General features: G+C 39.0%; 1 protein-coding gene across 1 annotated transcript in view; it reads left to right on the top strand.

Annotated features, from left to right (window-relative positions):
- Positions 1–21,877, top strand: part of KCNMB2 (potassium calcium-activated channel subfamily M regulatory beta subunit 2) — a 35,149-nt gene extending 13,272 nt beyond the window's left edge. Inside the window, exons 2-4 of the mRNA XM_036351371.1 lie at positions 5,240–5,410; positions 7,758–7,953; positions 20,573–21,877. Coding sequence (XP_036207264.1) covers positions 5,240–5,410; positions 7,758–7,953; positions 20,573–20,857 — 652 coding nt within the window. The 3' untranslated portion in view covers positions 20,858–21,877. The remainder of the gene's footprint in view (positions 1–5,239; positions 5,411–7,757; positions 7,954–20,572) is intronic.
- The last annotated feature ends 1,016 nt before the right edge of the window (positions 21,878–22,893 follow it).

The following is a 22,893-nucleotide window of genomic DNA, read 5'->3' as shown; positions in this document are numbered from 1 at the left end:
TTTAAATGGGATAAAGATAGGAGAAAAATATTTTTTGCACATTTTACTCTTTATATCCATGTTTGTATGTATATAGCCTCATAAATATTTTGCTTATGAGCTATAGACCTAATATCAAAGTTTAAGAAACTATCCAAATATGGAGCTTGAAATAAAATTGTACTGTGTTGACTATTGCTTGGGGTAAAAATGAAGCTTTACTGGACAATTAAAAATATTTTTTATGTAAAATATTTTGTTATGTTTGGCTTTGCCTTGTAAACTTATCAATAATTCATATGCTACAAAAGGATTTGGGCAAAATGTTGCCTATATATGTAGAAAAGTGTACAAATCTACTATTTGTTATTGTCAACATGTGTATCGACCATACTAATTCATGGCTCACCAGGAACCATGAAGCCAAGACTGCCCCATCAGAGTTTAAACATACTGCTTTGCCAACATACACCAAGGCTAGATCTGCTTCATACTTATAAATCCAATTTCCTCCTTTTACCTACTATTGGACATCCCCATATTTGAAACTGAATTTGTAGTCATGCCCCAGACTCATTCTTCTTCCTGAGATCTCAACTTTAGTGAACTACATTGGCCTTCATTCCCTTATTTCTCCCAAACCCCCTTTTAAGTAGATTCACAGAGAATAGTTACAAAGAGCACAAGGGAGATAAAATATTCGCTGTTAGTAGTGGCACAGTAACTCCCAAAGTACAAGGCTTCCTGGTATTAAGGATGATATTTAGGCTTGAAGCCCAAATTACACCATTGGACTTCTTCTCCCTAGCATTGAAGACAACTTGGGATATGACGGACCACCTCACTAATCCACTTAGTCTCGGGCTGTGAACATTCCCTTCTCCAACTAGAACTTACTACCGGGAGACAGGAAGTTCATACCAGGCCTGACTGAACAAAGGCAAGTCCAAAGGATGAAAAAAATTGTGCTTCAAACTCACCCAAAAGATAGGATTGACCCCTGACTGTCAGACTCTGGCCCATCTCACCAATCAATTAGTCATTCCTCTCCACCTGAGCTCAGGACACTATGTTTGTGGGGGAGAGAATCTATAAATGTACAATCAACCTCTCCCTTTTTACCAGGGTAAAAGTCCTCTCTTTGGAGCCCTGATAAGTAGGAAAATAAGGTTTCCTGCTTTAATGCCCGCTGCCAATTCCCCAGTCATCTAAGCTAAGTTCTTGGGCATAAATCTGAACTACATCCTTTTTCTTACTTCCTAATCATCGCCTATATTCTATTGATCACCAGATCATGAAGTCTTATCCCCCAGATCTTTCTCCACACCTCCTTTTTCCCCATCTAGCCTACCTTGATCCTAGATCCTCATAATCCTTTGCCTACACAACAGTAACAATCTTTTAATTCTTATTTCTGATTTAAGACTTGTTCCATTTCTAATCCACTGTTTCTCCACATTACAGCCAGAATGATCATTCTGAAACTCAATTCTTATTATGTCACCCTCATGTCACACACAGCTTTCCATTAAACTACAGGGATAAGGGCCAAACTCTTTAGAATGAATTACAGAACTCTTATGTCCTACTACCTTTCCAAACTTAACTGCCTTGTTTCCCCATTCCATACTCATTCCAGTAACATGAAAATGCTTGTAGTTTCTGACAGTCACCATGCAGCTGCAAATCTTCATCTATTTGTTCATGTGATTCCTTCTGTCTAAAATACTCTTGACTCCCTGTCTCATTTGGTTAACTCTGATTCAACTTTGAAGATTCTGTTGAAGCCATCACTCCTTCACTAGCTTCCCATGATCTCAAGACTTGTCCCTGCCCTGCTCCCTCAGGCTGAGGAAATTACTCCTCTTCTGTACTCACTCTGTGAATAGCTCCATCACTGACTTGACTACCCTGTGTTGATTTTTTTGCATGTCTGTCTTCCTCTTGGTTAGTGGCCATATCACCAGTAACTAGAGGTTACCAGCACTCAAGATAAATTTGTGGATTTAAAATGAACTCTTTGTTTTCCTAAATCATTCATTCCATGATTTATTCATTAATTCAATAATAACTTATTAATGAATTTTATGAATTTCACCCCACTCGCCCACTTTTGTTTTGCTGAGTAATATCCTAATTTTCCAGATGTGTCTGGCCTGTGTGGAAATCAATCATTTTCCCGCTTCGCTACACATTCCAGAGTATATGAAGACATTTGTTAGCCATTTTCAAATTGTGATTTGTAAATTACCCACTTGAATCATTTTTATATGCTCTTGTTCCAGTGACATTCCTGACTGATTACACTTCATCTTTTTTATGAGGATAGACTGACATAAGTGATGTTGTCTAACAGCCTAACACGAACTGAGACTACTGCTCCCTCCTTGCTGGCTTCCATCTGCAGAAAATGCAACTCTCAATGGCAGCCATCAGAATTAACTACATTTTGATGAACAATAATAGCAAAGTAACATCAGATTATGATTTCACAGAAGGTCTTTAAAGTCAGATTCAGCCTGTCTCTTCTTGTTTCAGAAATTTGCCTGCTCAAGAGCTTTAGCTACTAATGGGCACTGATTTTCTCTTCTTTTTTTCTTTCTTTCATTCCAGTTCATAAAGGGTCAAGTTTAAAGAGCTTTGATATAAACCCTACATTTTCCAAAGAAAATCTCAGAAAACAGTGGGAAATATTGGAGGGTGGGGGGTTAGCTAGCCCAGGAGCAGTGGGCTTGGGAACCTGAGAATAATGAACAATAGGGTCTCTCCATGCTTCTGGCAATGAGGATAATGAATGGCCAGAGTGAGTGAGGGCAGGAGCCAGGAAGGATGCAGCCATGAAAAGATGAAGAACAAAGGCCTCTCTATTATTCTCTTCTCATGATGGGCCCATTCCTCCAGGAAAGAGTAAGATTTGTATAAACTATCTCATAAAGAGAACTTTAAAATAATAGCAATAATAGTAAGCTAATTGGTTGATTTTACATCTAATAACCAGATTAATAAATACTATACCCTAAAACCTTTTGGAAATACATTAAGTATATAAACAACCTCATGCTTCTATCAGGAATCAAAATATTTAACAACCAGTCTAAAATGCAGCAGCCAGTGGAACAGATGCCTGCCATAAACACTAGTAAGGCCATCCTGGAGCACAGAGTTAAATGAATATTCACACAATTGAATATACACACACCTGCACAAATACCAGACATCTCTTCCCTCTCCTGCCAAGTTCTATACTGAATTCTACTCTAGTTTCTTTTTTAAACAACAAGAATTACTAATGATAAAAATGTTAAAGAAAAATCTGAAGTTATTCTTGTGTATGTTGTTTTATTGCCTGAAGCTAAAAAAAAAAAAAAAAAAAAAAAAAAAGATAAGAGTTTCTTTCTCCATTTTCAGTCTTCTATGTGTTCTCTCCTTTTCCAGGCCCTAAAGACCTACAACTCCCCAACTCCCATACCCCTATGATGCAGAGCTCCCATCTCAAAATAGAAACTAAATGAGATCTCATACTGCTCCTTGGCCACCTGTCTTGATGGAATCCCTGAGCATTGCCTTCTTTCCTATTCTTCTCACATATCTCTCCAAGCACCCCCAGCAATTTCTTTCTCTTTTTTTAAATATATTTTATTGATTTTTTACAGAGAGGAAGGGAGAGAGATAGAGAGTTAGAAACATCGATGAGAGAGAAACATTGATCAGCTGCCTCCTGCACATCTCCTACTGGGGATATGCCCGCAACCCAGGTACATGCCCTTGACCGGAATCGAACCTGGGACCTTTCAGTCCGCAGGCCAACGCTCTATCCACTGAGCCAAACCGGTTTTGGCCCCAGCAATTTCTTACTTCTTTTCTGCCTTTTCTTCCAGACTTGTTTCAAATCCAATGCTCTACTGATGAGCTTTTTATGTTTTGTTTTGTTTTTTTTTTTGGGGGGGGGGGGGCGGGTGGCCATTCAGTTATTTAAAAATTCTTTGGAGAATAGTAATTTTAGGATGTTCTGAGGCTCATATCATGAACCCAAACTCTCACCCCATTTTTCAAAGGGAACATATACATAATGCTAGTTATTCTACTGGATAACTTACTTATGCATCTTATTTAACCATTACAATGCAGTTTACACATCATTTCCACTTTTCAGGAACCTGAGAATCAGAAAGGCTGAGAAACTTGTCATTGATCACAGAGTTAGTAAGCAGTGAAGTCAAGTTTTGAATTCAGGAAATCATTTTACTCCAATTTCATGTTCTTTCAGACCCAATATTGCTGCTGTATGATAAGTGACAAAAATAATAGTAATAACTATCCAAAGTTATAGAGTCTTGCCTTAATTTGACTAACATTTTTCTAAACTCATTCAAAAGTATACACATATAAGAAGGCTGATTCACCACTCCACATCTCAACATTGCTTATAAATCTTAAGCCAACATAACCCTAAGCAACCCTAAGCTTGAGGAAAATGTTAACCAAAATAACTTCTGTATTTTACTGCTGAGGGGAAATAAGGTGTAAAGTTGACAGATTCTGAATTAACGTTCCATTATGTATTGAGAGAGTATAAAAATATCAGTGATGATCAGCTGGGGGTTAAATGGCAAAGGAACAAACCCAAAGCATTATGTTAACGGTTGAGAGGATTGTTTCCTTTCTTTAGATTTAGAGAGAAGGAAAAAGTATTTGCAGGTAGACATGGGCCCGAGTAAAGAAGGACTTCTTTTTTTTTCTTTAAAGAAAAATTCTTGGTATACATTATAATAATTTATATTTTTAAAACATAATTTTATTGTTGTTTTATTGTTGAATATGCTCCTGAGATTTTTTTTATCAAGCTGTAATAATAGTTTTTTATCAAACTGTAATAATTTATATTTTTAAAACACATAATTTTATTGTTGTTTATTGTTGAATATGCTCCTGAGATTTTTTTTTTATCAAACTGTCTATATTTTATCAGCAAATGGTCAAATAATGCAGTTGTCCCATGAGAGAAAAGAAGAGGAAAGTTGGGCTACTTGTTTCTGCTCAGGGTTGGTGTGTGTGTGAGTGTGTGTGTGTGTGTGTGTGTGTGTGTGTGTGTGTGTGTGTGTGTTGGGTGGCAATGGGCACACACTGGGATCTAACTGCACTCAGGCAGGTTTGGAGGGGCTCCTCTTGGCCTCCCTGCCCTAAGAAGGCATGGGCAGTGATGTACCTACTCTCTGGTAACTGTAAATCTCATATAAGACTTTATTATTTCCAACCTCAGAAATATTTACCAAAAAATCAGGGACCACGACCTCTTGGACAAAAGGAAAACTGTCACAGCACTGAAAGCAGGAGAGGACCGGGCCATTCTCCTGGGACTGACCATGATGGTGTGCTCCATCATGATGTACTTTCTGCTGGGAATCACACTCCTGCGCTCATACATGCAGAGGTAACACCATTAGCTGGTTGGGTCACTTGTCTTTGTCTCCTCCTTCTCCCTCTTCCCCCATAGATTATCAACCTCAGATCCTCTTCCTCCCCTTCTTTCCTAATAAGAACTTTAAGCCTTGAACATCATATTTTTCAATAATGTTGTCTAATAATAATGATGAAATAGCTCTGTGTATAAACTTCCTACTATGTACCAGGATCCATAGGTTACTTGTTTAATTCTCATAACAATTGTATAAGGTAAATATGAATATACGCATCATAAAAATGGCAAAACTGAGGCTCAGGATAGAAATAATTTGCCCAGCGCCACACAGCTCTAGCATATGGCAGAGCCAAGATTCAAACCCACATCCCACTAATTCCAGGGACCCTGTTCTTGCCTCTTCACACTTCTGTTCATTCTCCACTCTCATTCCTCCTTCCCTCCCCCACCCCACTCCTCCATCACCCCACACATCAGTGATCTCAACTGCACATTTAGACTTCCTGAGAAACTTTTTAAAATACTGATCTCATTCCCCACCACCATCATCCCAGAGGTCATATTTAATTGGCCTGGAGTGGAAACCAGTCATCAGTATCTTTTCAATTTCTCCAGGTAATTCTAATATGCTGTCAAGGCTGAGAAACACTGCTGTGCACCAACTTGAAAAAAATTACAGATTTTGAACCCTTTTCATGTTAATATGTGCCCATGGTTTACTGAATAGATAGGGAGGCAGTTAAATACTGAGATAGCAGTGTATTCTCCCCTGAGTAAGCCACAGCATCTCTAGCTAACTCTGCCCATAAATTGGACATTTTGAGCACAGGAGAGCCCAGCATTGCTTGAACAAATAGGGAAAATCTCACAGTGGTTCAGCTTAAAGAGATGAGAGTCTTTCAAACGAAAAACTGAGGTTTCAATCCAAAAAAGAATCAAAAGATTTTGTGGCATTCAATTCTCCACCTAAATTAATACTTTCACATAGAAGCAAGCTCTAGCTGAAACACAGTAATTTGCTAAAATTAAGGCATCTTCTTTCCCATTTGTGGCTGCTCTGCTCTATTTCTCAGATGCCTTCAGCTGTCTCCTTCTCAATGAAAGTGCTGATTGCTGCCTCAGGCTCCCAGTGTTCACTGGTTCCAAAACCACTTTCAGATCCTCACATCTGCTTGGAGCCATCAAAGACTCTTTCCTCCCTGGATAAGCAAACTCTGACAACCCAGGTCCTAAGAAAATACAATTTGCCACCCCAGAGTGGGGCCAGGGCTACTATGCTGCCTCTGGCATAAAACTGGACATGACAAGGGGGGCCCTGTCAACACATGTTCTGCAAAAGGAAGGGGTACCCGTCTGCAAAGAAAACAGCTGTCTTCTGTTCACGATGGTTATCGGCTTATCCCCAGAAACAAACTCTTGACTGCTGGTGTGTTTCTTCCTGGTAACAAATGTGACTCTTGATCAGATACTTTCAAAGACTTTAGGATGGAACGCTGGCCAATGAGCAGCTGGAAGCTGTTGGTTTGGTTTGTTTCTTCTAACTGAGAGGTCCCAAGAGGACATTTGTCCTCTTCTCCACAGCACAGCTCCACGGAACCAGTCTGGGCCTTGGAGAAATCAGGATTGAGTGGAATCACAATCTCCACCGCTCACTTGCTGCATGTCTTCACATGCTACTTGTTTTCTCTGACCCTCAGTTCACTCGCCTTCAAAGGGAATTAACAGCCAATGTACAGAGTTGTTGGGAGGATAAGAGGGGATAATGCATATAAAACACCAGTTAGGGTGAAAAGGGATACCCAAATGATTGCTCTTGGTACAAAGGGTGGAGCTATCATTCCTCCCTTATTAGAAAGGCCTTAGAGAAATATATTCCTGTCCCTCCATGTGTCGAATTGGACCTCAAATCCCTCCATCCCTTTGTCATCTTCCCTCCTCTTTCTCCCCTTATACCGTCTCTGCTACAAACTGGGCAGGCTTTGCAGAGGTGAGGACTGGGTGTGGCAGGAAGCTGCTTGCAAGGTAATACAAGTGAGTGCAGGTTTGATGTCATAAGATGTTTTATGCTTATCAGTGAATCTGAGATAGGAAAAAATAACTGAAACCGAGCATTGGAAAATATTATACTATAACCAATGCAAGTCATTGAAAGAGTTCTTAGGTGCCAGGTAAATTTATCTATGTTTATATGATGGTTTGCCCAAAGCTGCTCTATTCAAAAGTATAAACTTTAACAAGTAGGTTGTATTATAGATTTGAAAAAGATTCTTCAGGCTAAGGACCAATGATCCCCTCTAATTATGCCTTCCTTGCTGTGAGCGCTTTGGACCTTGTGTTTACTCTCCCCGTCTCTCTGTAGCGTGTGGACCGAGGAATCTCAATGCACCTTGCTGAATGCATCCATCACAGAAACATTTAATTGCTCCTTCAGCTGTGGCCCGGACTGCTTGAAACTCTCTCAGTACCCCTGCCTCCAGGTGTATGTCAACCTGACTTCTTCAGGCGAAAAGCTCCTTCTCTACCACACTGAAGAGACGATGAAAATCAATCAGAAGGTAGGTCACCCCCGCAGGGCTCCCACACCCAGCTCCCCTCTCTGAAGACCCTGTGCCAGCATTTCAAAGGAAAGCACCACCAGGGAGCAGGCCCTGCCTCATCTGTACACAGAGCTCGCTATTTGACTCTGGCCTGGGGAACATTTATTTTCTGTGCACGTTGTGGACAAATCATTCCCCCATGCTGTGGTAGTGCAGATTTACCCTTTACTTCCGTTTCGGAGAGAAAACCTCCTGTCTTTATTTATACACAACTGGACTGAGTCTCTCAAAGCAAACATGCAGCTCAGTCAGAGTTCTACCGGCCAGAAAACCAGCTATTTGTCATATACCTGAAGCCATGAGGTAAAGCCGTATTTGGCTTTTCCACAGTCATTGTCACTGAGTCCGTGGTCTTGGGGATGTAACTTAACTTCTCTGAGCCTCAGCTTCCTTATCTCTGAAAAGGTAAAGACGATGGTCATCTTTCAAGGTCATTGTGAGGGTTAGAGCAGAGAGTGTAAGGTGCTGAGCGGAGCACGGTGCCTGGAACAGGGCAGACCTTTGATTCACGGTCACAGTGTGTGTACCTGCGTGTCTTTCTCCATGTATGTTATGTCCATAGGGGCTGCATTTTCCAGCCCTGATATGCTCACATTCACAGGGTGGGTACTCCACAAATGTGTATTGTATTAAAACTGCACATAAAATTTGTAGTTCTAAAGTCTGGGATGACCAGTAAAGTGTCAGCAGAACCAACCTGCTATTATCAGTTTGAAGTTAAACATATTTAGTTTGGGGCTTATGGTAGTAATTCAGAGGCCAGAGTACTCTCATAGGCCAAAACAACCCGAAGCCTCTCCAGTAAGATAAATGGCCCTCATGACCCAGACACTGCCCTCTTGAACTCTTGTCCTTCTTGTAAAAGCTTTTCATTCCAATTACCAGCACTTAAGTGACATAGATTGTATGTATTGAAGCTTTGAAGTTTGATAACATAGGCTTTATTTTGTGATATATTGACACCTACATTTTGTTTTTATTGCAATAACTTAAAAGAATTCTTGCAAATATCTCTGAGGAGTCAACACAATGAATATTTCAGGGAATGCCTTTTGAAGATCTCTGCTCTGATTTCCTTTGTTTGTGGTAGTCACAAACGATGCCAGTCCTCGCCATTTTCTGCAGATTTATAAAGCTCAGCTCTCCCAAAGCGTGTGTTTTTCAACATCTTCCCTCAAGTCAGATTTCTAAATCAAAGCTGACCTGTAACAACAAGGCCTATAAAACTCTCAAATCTTCACAGAATTGGAAATTGGCCAAAGTTGAATAAGCATTAAGAAAGTGGGACATCTTTCCATTTCCTCGCTTTGACATTTTATCACTACAGCCCTGTGAATGCATAAACATGGCTATACACAGGGACTGGACCTACCATAGAAAGTCTCAGTTAAAAATTGAGGACCAGTGTCTTGTCTGCTGTCAGCATTGTAGTAGGTCATTTGTTTGTCTGTTTGCCCCATTACCTTGTTTTTAACTGTGAATACAGCACACATGTAGAAACATGCAAGAAGTGAAAGTATACAGCTCAAGCATTTATTATGGAGATCCCCATGTAACTACCATGAGGGTAAAGAAACAAAACATTTCCTACGGCACAAAAGCACCCTGCCTCCTCCCAATAACTATTGGCTCTGCCCCCTGACAAAGATAACAGCTGTCCTGATATTAGGGCAATTACTTTCTTTTTTTTTTTTTGGAGTTTTATTGCCTAAGCATATATCCCTACACACTATATTTTAGTTTTGCCTGGTTTTTAAACATGATGTAAATGGAATCATACAGAATGTTTCTCTTTGTGCCTGGCCTCCTTCACATAACGCTATATTTGTTAGAGTCATTCCATTTGGTGGTAGTTTATTCACTTTGACTAAAGTATTATAGCCCATGGTATCGACATGCCAATTCATTTACTCATTCTACTGTTGATGGAAATTTTGAGTTTTCTACAGTTTGGGACCATTACTAATACTAGTAATTCTGCCAGGCATATTCTCATATCTGTCTCTTAGTGCACAAGCACACAGATTTCTGTCAGGTATAAATCTGGGAATGGAATATCTAGAAAATAGAGTATGCTTATCTTAGTTTAGGAGATAATGCCAAATGGTTTTCCAAAGTGCCTCTCACCAACCCTATGGTTATGAGAGTGTTTATTGCTCCAAATCCTCACCAACACTTGGTATCATTTGTCATTTTAATTTTAGCTAATATGACAATATTTCCTTTGGTTCTCATGACTCAAGTGCCTTTTCATTTACTTACTGGCCATTTGGATATCCTCTTTTGTACAATGTCTGTTCAAGCCCCTGGTCCATTTTTCTATTGGAGTGTTTCTTCTTCATATTCATTCTAGGAATTCTTTAAATCTAGATATTCCCTCCATTGATTAATATGTCTTGCAAATATCTTCTCCCATTATGTGGCCTTCTCACTCTCTCAATGATGTCTTTGAATGAAAGAAGTTTATAATTTTAATACAGCTAAATGTTATATTTTTCGGTGTGTTATTTTTGTGTGTGTGTGCAGTGCGTCCTATTTAAAGTGTCTACCTACCCTGAGGTCATGAAGTCATTCTCCTAAGTTATCTTCTAGAAGCATATGGTTTCTCTTTTCACACTTAGAGTACAATCAGCCTGGAATTGATACTTATGTAGAAGTCAAGTTTCTGTGGGGTGTTTGTTTGTTTGTTTGTTTGTTTTTAATATGAGCATCCATATGCCCAAATCCATTTATGAAAAGATCACCCTTTCCTTACCCGATTATTTTTATAATCCCATTTCCCCTTCTATTGTCTTGAAAGTTATCTGTTCTATTATTATTTTAGTGTTTAGCCTACAGATTACAACTTGCAATCTTGACTAATCAAGAACGATAAAAAATTTCATTCACTGAGGATAAAATTCTAAGTTTGTCATTATTTTGTTTCTGCATGCTGAAAACATGCCATTCTCTTTTGGTGAGCATTTTTACTATTTAGAAATCAGCTTTAAGCTAGTTGCTGCTTCTTTGAAGGTAATTTCATCTATTTTAAAGATTATTTTCTTTGGTTTTCTGAAATTTAACTGTTATTTGCCAAAGTGCAGGTTTATTTTTATTTAGCTTACTTAGTGTTCTTAGGGCTTCTCTCCCTGTACCTTGAGATTCTTTGTCAATTTTAGATAGTTTTTCATCATTATCACATCAAATACTATCTCTGCTCTCATTCTCTCCCATTTCTTCTGCTTAAAATCCAAATTGGCCATATGTTAGGTTTTCTCAATGTATCCTCTGTGTGTTTTATTCTCTTTTTTTTTTAATTTTCCCTCTTTTTGTCTCTCTGAGCTTGGATATTGACCTATCTTCTAATTTGTAGCTCTTTCCTCAGCTCTGATTAATCTACTGTTAAATCCATCCTTTGAGTTCTTAATTTCTCTAACTGTAATTTTCATGCATAAAATTACATGCATTTGGGTCTTACTTCATAATTTTTACTTTTCTGTAATATTCTAATTCTTTTCTTTTAAATCCTTTGACATAAAAAAGTAAATTGTAGTTATTTTAATGTTTATTTTGATGATTTCAATATCTGAAGCCCTTATATGCCTATTCTTTTCTCTTGGTATTTTTATTTCCATGTTGTATAATGTCTGGTTAATTTTTATTAGGTTTCGGACATCATATTTGTAAATTATTATAATAATAATTTAATCCTAGAATTATGTCATATTTTCCAAAACTTATTTCCATTTGCCTCTGCCAGGCCCCTGGGGATATTAGCCATTAATGATCATCTCATTCTGACTTCATAAGTTGAGACAGTCAAGTCTGAACTGAAGTCTCTGTTTGCTTCAGGTTTACCATTACTCTTATGATGCAGCCCTTAAGAGTCCCAACACAAAGTGAATGAGGGGAAGTCATCAGGGGCCCCACCTGATAGGCCCTCACTCTGCAAGGCTGTCACAAATATCATTCAGCCTTCCAGGCTCTCAGCCCTCTCCTGGAATCAGCAGATGCTCCCAGGGGAAAGGTGGCACCAAACACTGACTCCCCTCCCTGGCCTGGTAGTTCTTCACTCTCTGAATAGCTGTCCTCTTCCCTTAATCAGAAATATAGCCCAGCCAGCATGGCTCAGTGATTGAGCGTCAACCTATGAACCTGGAGGTCATGGTTCGATTCCTGGGTTGTGGGCTCGATTCCCCTCCCCCACCCCAGTGTGGGGTGTGCAGGAGGCAGCCAATCAATGATTCTCTCTCATCATTGATGTTTCTATCTTGCTCTCCCTCTCCCTTCCTCTCTAAAATCAATTAAAATATTTTTTAAAAATCAGAAATATATACATTGAAAATACAGTTATCTGCATGTCAGCAGGCCATTAGACCATGATCTTAATCCAGCATGAAAAATATTCAGGATATTTCTGGGAGTCGGGGTTAAAATACTCTTTATGCGGATCTCTCCTTCCTATTACCCTTCCCCAAGCTCACTAAAAATAATAGCTTTCCCCCTAGTTGCCAAAAAAAAATAATGGTATTTTTATTCAGATACATAAGGCACTACTGACAATGTTTGATTTGAGACGACAGGAGGCAACGGATATCAAGCAAGCAAGCTGTCGGTATCTTTGTAGAAAATATCCAAAAGGATTTTATTTTTAAATTTTTACACTCTCTCATATATCCCTTTTCCTTAGCCTGAAAACACAGTGCCCAGCCTCTCGTCAACCTTACAGCTAAAGCTGCTTAAGCTGATACGCTGGCTCCTCTTGCAGAGCAATGCAGGTGGGCTCAAGGCCCCTGGCTCCCCTAGTCACAAGGTACCACTGGAATCTTAAATGGCAGCTAAGTGTTAATTCACTACGGTTGTTGAATTTCTCAGAGCTTTGGGCGTTTAAACATTTCTACCCACCAGGGATTCTTAAAACATACCCATCTGGTTTGAAAGTAGATTTAAAGTGAATTTTGGTGCAAAACAAGAAAATATAACCATTTTTTTGGTATGTGGTCTAATGCCATACATATATGGTATTTTGTCTATCATGGAGAAGATAGCTATTTTTGGTGGAGAGTAAGTTCCATAAATTAGCCAGTTAGTTACCACTCCAAACTCAGTGTCACCCCACATTTTGTCACTCATCCTGAAGCCTTCTGGGCTCAATCCTGAGAATATGCATATCTAGAACAAGGTTTCTCAACCTCAACACTATTGCTGTTTGGGGTCAAATCTTTGTTTTCTGTGAAGGTGGGGGGGAGGGGGTCCTGTCCTGTATGTTGTAGGATGTTTAGCAGCATCCCTTGCCTCTACCTACTAGATCCCTAACATCCTCCTCCCTCCAGCTGTGACAACTAAAAATGTGTCCAACACAGTTCTGAAACACTGCTCTAGATTTTATTTCAATTTGAGCTTGGATGCTGTCAGATTCTGGAATCCTAAGCAAACCTTGTACTCGTTGAGTTCCTCTGTACAGCATTGGTAAGGTAAGGGGAGAAGGGAAGAAAATTAAGTGGAGCTGAGAATCTAAATGTGAAAAAAAAACAGGGCCCCGACATTTATTAAGTGTCTACTATGAACCTGAGCCCAGCACTATGCTAAGAACTTTATAAAAATTATCTCATTTAATCCTGACTAAATCCCTACTTCTAAAGATTTTATCAGGAGCTCAAAATGTGCCAGGCGCAGTAAGTACTCAATATTTTACATGAAGCTCACTTATTTAATTTCAGCAGAAATCCCAAGTATTAAGCACCGCTATTATCTCCACTTCACAATAATGAAGCTCAGCTAGGAAAATGAAATGATTTTCCCAAAGTCACACATTCACTAACTAGGTCTGAATTAAAAATCTAAGTCTCTTTACCTCATCATGCTATCTCTTAAAGAGAAAATATTAGAGCATTCTCTTGAGAAAGGAAAAGATAAGAGTTCTGAAAAATCTAAATTCCTTGAAATATTTATCTTTCTGATGGCATATTTTATTGAACAGCTGAAACTTCATGTCATTCCATCACATCCTGGAAGTACTTAAGTAAAAGGCCATGAGCAAAGGATAGAATTATCTGTGATCCATTGGGAAGGTCAAGGGTGTATATTTAGTACCAGTTTACAGAGGGTGAATATTAAACAGATATAAGTGAACCTGATAGTGGGGAGGATAGAAAGCCTGCTGGAAATTTGACATATGACATCCTCAAAACTAGCACCTTAATTTTAGGGATATTTATTAGGCATTAGCTGAAACTGCAATGGACCGAAGATTCAGAAATGCTTTGGTTATTGATGGAGTTTAGTCACTGCTCACCAAAACTGAATTCTGGAACAGCTAAGTGTACCTTTATGCATAAATGAAAGGAGGAATGTGCCTGAAGGAGGCTCATACTGAGCATCAAGAAGAGAAGCATGGAGAAAGAACCTACTCCTTTCTAATTTCCAAGAAAGGGGAACCTGGTGAAGAGCAAGGTCAGTTTCCATATCTGACTTACTCTCAGCCTAATTGGAGATGTCATGGGTCTGGGGGCTCCATGGGTTAATGCTCAGAGAATTGACTAATCCCAAGGCCCTAGACAGCTTCTGTTTTGTTAGTGGATTTCCTGGGTCTCTAAGTATCTTCTCTATTCCAAATCAAGCAGAAATGCTGTCATAAATGTGAAAGCTTGGAAAAACATGAAAAGGAAAAACCTCTCTCGGGAGGAACCTGTCTCGATACTGAAAGAAACAGGTACATAGCAGAGTGTGAATCCTATTTTCCTTTCATCTACCAAACATTTCATGCAGTCCTGCTTGCCAAAATCAAGCAGACGCTAGAAGTACAAACTAACAAGTGTGAACTAAATTTTGCAGGATTCACTTTCTTACAGAGTAGGAAGTCTTAAAAGGAAAAGAACATAGGGTCCCAATTTACCCTCTAAGCTCCTCTGTCCATCACTAATATTCAAAGAATTTAAAAGACTGAAATGTGCTGGGAAGCCAGAGTAACCCAAGGCTGCCAGCTGGTGACTCTATGTACGTTCTTTGAATGTAGGGATGATTTTTTACCTCTGGCACAGAACATAAATCCTGACACATCGTACATGCTTAATAAACATGTGCACAATATTTGTTATTTGAGGACACTAGAAAAAGTTCCATCTAACTTTGGAACCAAGAAAATATTTTCTTAAATTGATTTTAGGAGAGAGAGAGAGAGAGGGAAAGAGGAATATCAATGTGAGAGAGAAACATAGATTGGCTGCCTCCTGTACACACCCTGACCAGGAAATCAAACCCACGTCCTCGAAATGTGTCCTGACTGGGAGTCAAACCCATGACCTTCAGGAGCATGTGACAATGCTCCAACCAACTGAGCCACACAGGCCAGGGCAGGAGCCAAGAATATTCATGTTTCACATGAGCAATGTTTTTATTTTTGTTTTTATTTTTATCTCATAGATATTGTGGACTAGAATGCCCTGGCTACTAAAGAGTTCTCAGAGCAAATTTGCGGCCCGCCTCTGTGAAAGGTTATACTCTTCACTGAAAGCCTTTTTAACCTCATTCCTGGTGACATTTATTTCATCCTCCACCCTTGTTTGTGTACTTTTCCATCTCCTTTTCATTGATCTACCTTATATTGTTTATGTGTGTGTTTTTAATCCTCACCTGAGGATATGTTTTTATTAATTTAGAGAGAGAGGAAGGAAGTGAGAGCGAGAGAGAGAGAGAGAGAGAGAGAGACATTGATGTGAGAGAGAAACATCCATCAGTTGCCTACCATAAGTGCCCAGAGTGGGGATCCAACACAAAACCTAGGTATGTGTCCTGACCTGGAATCAAATCCACAATCTTTCTGGTGTGCAGGACAATGCTCACCCAACTGAGCCACCAGCCAGGGCGTGTTTATGTTTTTGACGCCTATGCCTAGCATACCCCCTGGCACATTGGAGACAATAGTGATTGGATTTTATTAACATCTAACCCTTGTGAAATAAGACACCCTTCTTTTTATAAAAGAACAAACCCTTCCCCTAAGGTGATCCTAAGAATTGATAGTTCCCTTCCTACCATCAGATGGAAAAGGAGGCTGACAGGTGAGGTTATTCAGCCACACAGCCCCTCCGCCTGGCCCCCACTCCTCCCCACATCCTTCATTTTCAGGTGAAGGCCTGTCACTTTGGGCTTCACACAGGCCTACAAAGAATGTCTAAGCAAAGTCCAAGAGGTAGTTTCTCAAAACTTCTATCATGAAACTAAAAATAACCCTACTGGTGTAAAAGATTCTAGAAATAAGCCTGAGAGAAAAATGTTCAGTGACTTTCTGAAGAACTGGGGAGAAGATGCAATTGCTGGACCTTTGTTGCCATGTAGAGAAAGGAGTCAGGGGAAGGTGACAGGAGCCAGGTGTCCTCAGCTGGGAGAGGAAAGGTCATGTTGTGGGGCCATCTCTGTGGTTTTCAATATAAAAAGAATTTAAGGCATTTGGGAAAGCAGAAAGGTTTATTAACAAAATTCAGGATAAAGAAAGATGTGGGACTAAATCTTTCACCGAATGGCTGCCTCAAAAGTTTGATAGGTTTATATATTCACCTGTTAAAGCACTAAAGAATTACCTATATCCATGGTAAAAATATATATATATTAAAATACTAGAGACCTGGTGCATGAATTTGTGCATGGGTGGGGTCCGGCAGGCCTGCCCCAATGGGGGCTGATCAACGGGGTGACAGCAGGGAGGAGCATGGGTGGTTGGCTGGCTGGACCTGCCCCCAATTGCCCCCACACTCCCTCCCCCCCACCCCGATCGGGGGCGGGGCTGGCCAGGGGGTGGGGGAGAGGGGTCGTTTGGCTTTTAGATATATTTTGATTAGTACTTATATGTCTTTGTGTATATAAAATTATTATTCATATGTTGTTTGGTATTATATATCACACACAGTCTGAAAGTTAAACCTTTCCTATTCCACACCTCCCACTAAAAATATAAAAGGATTTAAAATGGCAGGATTTTACCCTAGCCAGTTTGGCTCAGTGGACAAAACATTGGCCTGCTTACTGAAGGGTCCCAGGTTTGATTCTGGTCAAGGGTACATATCAGGGTATCGGGCTCTATCCCCAATAGGAGTTGTGCCAATGATTTTCTCTCGTCATTGATGTTTCTATCTCACCTTCTCCCTTCCTTTCTGAAATCAATAAATATATATAATAAAATAAAAATACCAGGATTTTTTATCTTTTCAGTCTACATTACATTTTTCCAGCTAAGTGTAAATCACTCCGTACAGTTTCCATTTGTTAAAAAATGCATTCTCTGTAATCTAAACCAAGCACATCAAATTATCCTTGAAAGGTATGATGAAATCCTAAGATCACTAAATCTTCACCACAAATTCATATCAGTCTCAGAAACATACACACGGCTATAGTTTGAGCTGCAGAAACAGAAACCCAGAATTCAAATACTGTATATGATTCAGCATAATGTCAAATCTCCTCAGACACAAAAACAAGGAATATGAGACAAGAGCCATCCAACAGGACTGCTCCTGTAAAACCATATAACTAGGAGTGTTGCCCTCCTTAGAGTTTTCAATCGTTTAATATGTGCACTTGGTTAAAGACTTGAGATCATGGGGAGAGTGTGATATTCCAATAAGAAAACACATTAGGGAAAATTCAATGAGGCTTTTAATATTCATCATTTAATCTTCACACAAACCCTGCCAGGAAGGCTCTGTTAACCTCATTAGATAGAGCAGTTGATTCTGGGGAGCCAAGTAGCTCACTTATAAAAACACAGTACCCAGATCTCTTGAACACAAGTCAGGGAGGGGCTTGTCAGACCACATGGTATGTTCATTTTCACAACAGAGATCTGATCAATAAGAAAAGTAAAGGAATGACTGGAGTAGTTTTCAGGGATAAGTAACACACTTAGTGGGAGCTGGTTTATGTGTGTTAAAAGGTGGCAGGTGGCAAGGTTAGGAAAGTTAAAAACAGCCGAGCAAAAGAATCGTTGCTCCACCAGCAATGTGGAGCTGCACTTGTATGTACCACTGGCCCCAGGACCCAAGTCCAATCAGGTATGGAATATGCCTTGTCTGGCCACTCCAAATGTGCACATTTGAGAGCCTGATGGCTTGAAACTATAATAAGCAGCCTCTATATTATGACCTTGCTAGATGGTTTCAAAAGTAATTTATATCCCATTTTATTTGGAAGAATCCTATCTCGTGTCAGAATTATTGTCATTTGGCTGACAAACACTTCTCTAAAAATATTTTAAAGCCACATCAATTCACGAGAGCCTAAGAAAAGAAAAACTTCCATTTTTAATGGAATGCCATTTTTATTGAGATCCCTTCAATAACTTAGTACTCTTAGCCCCTGAATCCACTGTTATAAACGGCCTTGGCACAAAAATATACAGAAGCCTGACGTATTCGGAATCGAAATCCACTCTGTTTGAATTCAACCACAAATGGCTTGTCTGTGATTTTTCCTTTTAATACTTTGCTTCCAAAAACATTTTTAAATTTGTTAAAGGCATGATGGCTGCATTGAAGAAGGGGGAAAAATGTATCTGCTTATTGCCTTAAATCCTTTTGATTTAGAATGCATCCTGCTGGTAGAAAATTTGCGTCATGGTAGTCATAGGCAAATGTTCGTACAAAATTATAACTCACTGAGAAACTGTGCTTTCCTGGAGACACTTTCAGACCTTTAATGTTGTGCTAGTACCAGCTTCTGCTGTGCTCACATTTATGAGTATACTCACATTTATTCTTAGCTGATTAGATTTGAAGCTGCCAACCAGTTCTTGTTATGAAAACATTACTTTAAGCCTGGTATACGATAAAAGCCAGCATGTTCATCCTCTATTCTTAACTAATCGAAGAATTTTCCTGCTGTCAGATAATCCAATGATTATAGCACAGCCAACAAAGCAGGATGCCACTGTAGCCACTAATACCGTCAGAGGAAAGAGTGAGCCAAACATACTCCATTAGCAGAAGGCACTTCATTTGTTTTATAGTTGTTTCCTGTGAAATCTACACGTCTAAATGGTGCAGTTCCAGGATCCTACCCAAAGCTCCCCTGGGTGTACCTCAGTGTTCTCCAGCAGCCCACCTCATCTGTGTGTCTCAGAGTTGAGTGAGTTGTGCACTGCACAACCCCAGGAGTGTCAGTCACATTGAGAAAGTCAGAGATGTGATTATTTATAACAACTAATACATTGGTAAAGAACAGTAAAATGGGTGAGGTGTTTTGTTGTTGTTGTTTTCATAAAATCAGTATTATGACAGTTTTTCAACAGAAAAATAATTTTGAAGAGAGGGCATGGTTTGCTAAATCACACTAAAACACTGGATTAGCCATGATCTTGTCACAAACCAATTTAATTCAGATAAATCAGTTAAATTAATTATTTGATAATGACTATAACAAGAGACAGGGACTTCTTTTTCTTATTGGGATACACCTTACCATAGGAAGGGTAAAGAGTTAATGAAGGATTCACATATATCCCAGAAAAGTGACTTAAATCACTTTTTTCCTACCTTTTTAAAAAGTTAGATTCGTTGTTATGAGTTTCGTCACTGCCCATTTACCAACCCAGGAAAGAGGGTCACAGAGATTTCATCTCCTCAGAGACTGCTTTATAATTAGGAAAATGTGTTCCAAAATATACCCGATAAATTATAACTTTAAAAAGCAACAAAGCTTATTAACTCCCTCTGTATTCAGAGAAGAGAGAGAGGCAAAAGAGAACGGAGGACAAGAGAGAATGGAGGGGAAAATTAAAGCAAGGTAAGGGGAGGGGCAGGCAGGGAAGGAAAAGGTTTGCAAAGAATCAAATTAAACATGTAAGTGTATAAAGAGAAAGAAAGGAGAGACATATAGTACAAGAGATATAGTAAAAAAGAGAGAAGGGGAAAGTTCAAAGGAAAGATGCTGTAAGTTCTCAGGTAGGTGCTGGTTAAAGAGTAAACTGATTTGGTAATGTTTTAATTTTTCTAGGTTTATGGGAAAAAATTACTCTATTATGCTAACTGGGCATAAAACATTCATCAGAGCTCTTTATTCAATATTCCTACACTTTCCAATATTCTTTGTCAGCAATTCACCAGGGGTATAACTGTTGGGTGTTTGTTTTTTAACTACAGTAGAAAGGTGAACAAGGTGGCTCGGCTTAGTAAAAAAGATGAGAGAAACGACTTTCCCTAAGAGAACTGGTAGCTTGTGATGTTACATGAACAGCTGTGGACAGACAAAAGACAGAGAGGTTGACATTCTGATCCCATGGAGAAGTGTGTTCATAGCGAATCATTAAAACCCACTATGCTTAGCTATGGCAAAAGAATCCATTGATGTCATCCAGTTTAATCAATATTTAAACTTATATAGGTGAGCTATCAAAGTACATCTTGAAAGGATACTTGAAAACATTGTTTTAATTAATGTGTGCAATCTTAGGGTTTCTGGAGGCCATAGTTTGAATATGAAAAGAGTAACCATCATGGTTATTTCACAGATCATTAAGTTGGCCTCAATATCCACCTGTACCACACACACACACACACACACACACACAGTATTTTCTGATGACAATTTATCTCATTTTCCACAGTGCTCCTATATACCTAAGTGTGGAAAAAATTTTGAAGAATCCATGTCCCTGGTGAGTGTTGTCATGGAAAACTTCAGGAAGTACCAACACTTTTCCTGCTATTCTGACCCGGAAGGAAACCAGAAGAGCGTCATCCTAACCAAACTCTACAGTTCCAATGTGCTGTTCCACTCACTCTTCTGGCCAACGTGTATGATGGCTGGGGGTGTGGTGATCGTTGCCATGGTGAAGCTCACACAGTACCTCTCCCTGCTCTGTGACAGGATCCAGCGGATCAATAGATAAAGGCAAAATGGACGAGATCGTTTTCTTTAAAGCTCAAATACTGTTTTCTTTCATTCTTCACCAAAGAACCTTAAGTTTGTAATGTGCAGTCTATTATGAGTTCCTTAATATATTCTTATACATAGAGCAATAATGCAAAAGCTGTTCTATATGCAAACATGACGTCTTTATTATTCAGGAGAAGAAATACTGTTTTGTGTTGGTTGGTTGTTTTCATAATCTTGTTTCAATGCTGGAACTAGTGCTTCCTCCTCTCATTCCACCAAAATAGGGCTCAGTTATTCATTTGCCAAGGTTTGTGGAGAAAGGTAAACAATATCAATGTGATAAGGTCTGTGTTGAAGACATTTCTCATCAATATTTTTCATCATTCATTGTTTACTAGAGCTGCAGCCAAAAATACTGTTTTTCTTTTCTTATTCTGAACTGAGCCCCACAGCACGTGAAGGGACCAGATTTCCTAACTAAAGGATGTTAACACATTTTTCCTGTGTTTCTACCATATCACTGTAAAGAAGGGGGGGAGACCCAGCCAGCTATTTTCCTGTTATTACTTTCTATTCATAACTTCAGATTTTCAAACTGATTTCCAAAAAAGAAAGCTGTTTTCATTCACCAATTCTATCACCATTTCCTGTGACTTAAATGAAAAATGAACAGAGCCCTTTTCCATGTAAGACCCTGCTACTGTGTGAGGGGGATGACACTTACAGGAGTCTCATTACCCGTGAATTGACTAAACGCGGAGTAGATGCTCTTTTCCAATCCAGGAAAGTCTATTGTACTAAGATATTTGTGTGAAAATCTTCCTTCCATTTCAATTGAACTGTTAGATGGGAAAATTAAGATCCTACTTGCTGGTCAAGACTAGTGGACTTATTTCAACGCGTAGATCTACTGTGGCAAATGAACAAGCTGGAGTATTGCTCTTTGGGAATTTATGTTTAAGTTAATGAGTGTGTAGTTTCTCTCTTTCTAACATGTGTCCCCTCCTGGGATTTTAAAGTTGTGTGCGCAGAATATTTGTCTCCTCTACATGTTTTATTTTTCTATTTACAATTGCCTTTTCTGTTGCTAGATTTTATACACAAAATAGACCTTTTTTCCTAACACACACACTTGAACTGAATAACAGATTTAAAGAAAGCCTTTGTTCACATTTCCATTCACTTATTGTGGTTGGGGGTGGAGGGAGGGATGAGGGATTGGTTTTAAACAAAAACATTCCATCTTTTATTTAACATCAATATCAAAAGAAGAAGACACACATCTATCTTTCTCATCTATATTTAAATACCTTTTTGTAATGTAGTTTTCTAGGTGTTGCAAAATTTTACAAATCGTATCTGTGAAATGAATGGTGAAACTAATCTGATGAAGTGAAAGTATTCTGCAATATTGTAATTCATAGTTTGACTTTTCATAAGCAAATAAACCCCTAAGGTATAATCAGGACTTCAAACGTGTAATTAAAATTTAGGGGGAAAAATCCATGACATCTGCAAGATATCAATACATCTTGCATTCTAAGCTGAAAAGACATGGTAATCCAAAAACCTATGATTCACTATGTTCAAAGGTATTTAAAGAAATTATAAAGAAAGTTTCTTTTGTAACACCCAAGCACATACACAAGCACATATAAATATTTGAAAAATATGATGGAAAACTCAATTCCTACTTCACCTCAAAAACATAATTCTGATGCAGCTGACATGGCCAGTGGTTGAGCATCTACCTATGAACCAGGAGGGCACAGTTCAATTCCCAGTCAGGGCACATGCCCAGGTTACACGCTCAATCCCCAGTAGGAGGCATGGAGGAGGCAGCCAATCGATGATTCTCTCTCATCATTGATGCTTCTATCTCTCCCTCTCCCTTCCTCTCTGAAATCAATAAAAATATATTTAAAAAGAAAACAATAATTCTGAAGACAAAAGAGAGATCTTTGTGACTATGGAGACATCCTTAATGTTCCTTGAGCATCTTTAATTGATCCTTTCAGTGATCAAGGTGTGAAAAATATGCAAGTGAAC

Source organism: Myotis myotis, unplaced genomic scaffold (genome assembly GCF_014108235.1).
Source record: "Myotis myotis isolate mMyoMyo1 unplaced genomic scaffold, mMyoMyo1.p scaffold_m19_p_2, whole genome shotgun sequence".
Lineage (NCBI taxonomy): Eukaryota > Metazoa > Chordata > Mammalia > Chiroptera > Vespertilionidae > Myotis > Myotis myotis.
This window is presented reverse-complemented; position numbering and strand designations above follow the sequence as displayed.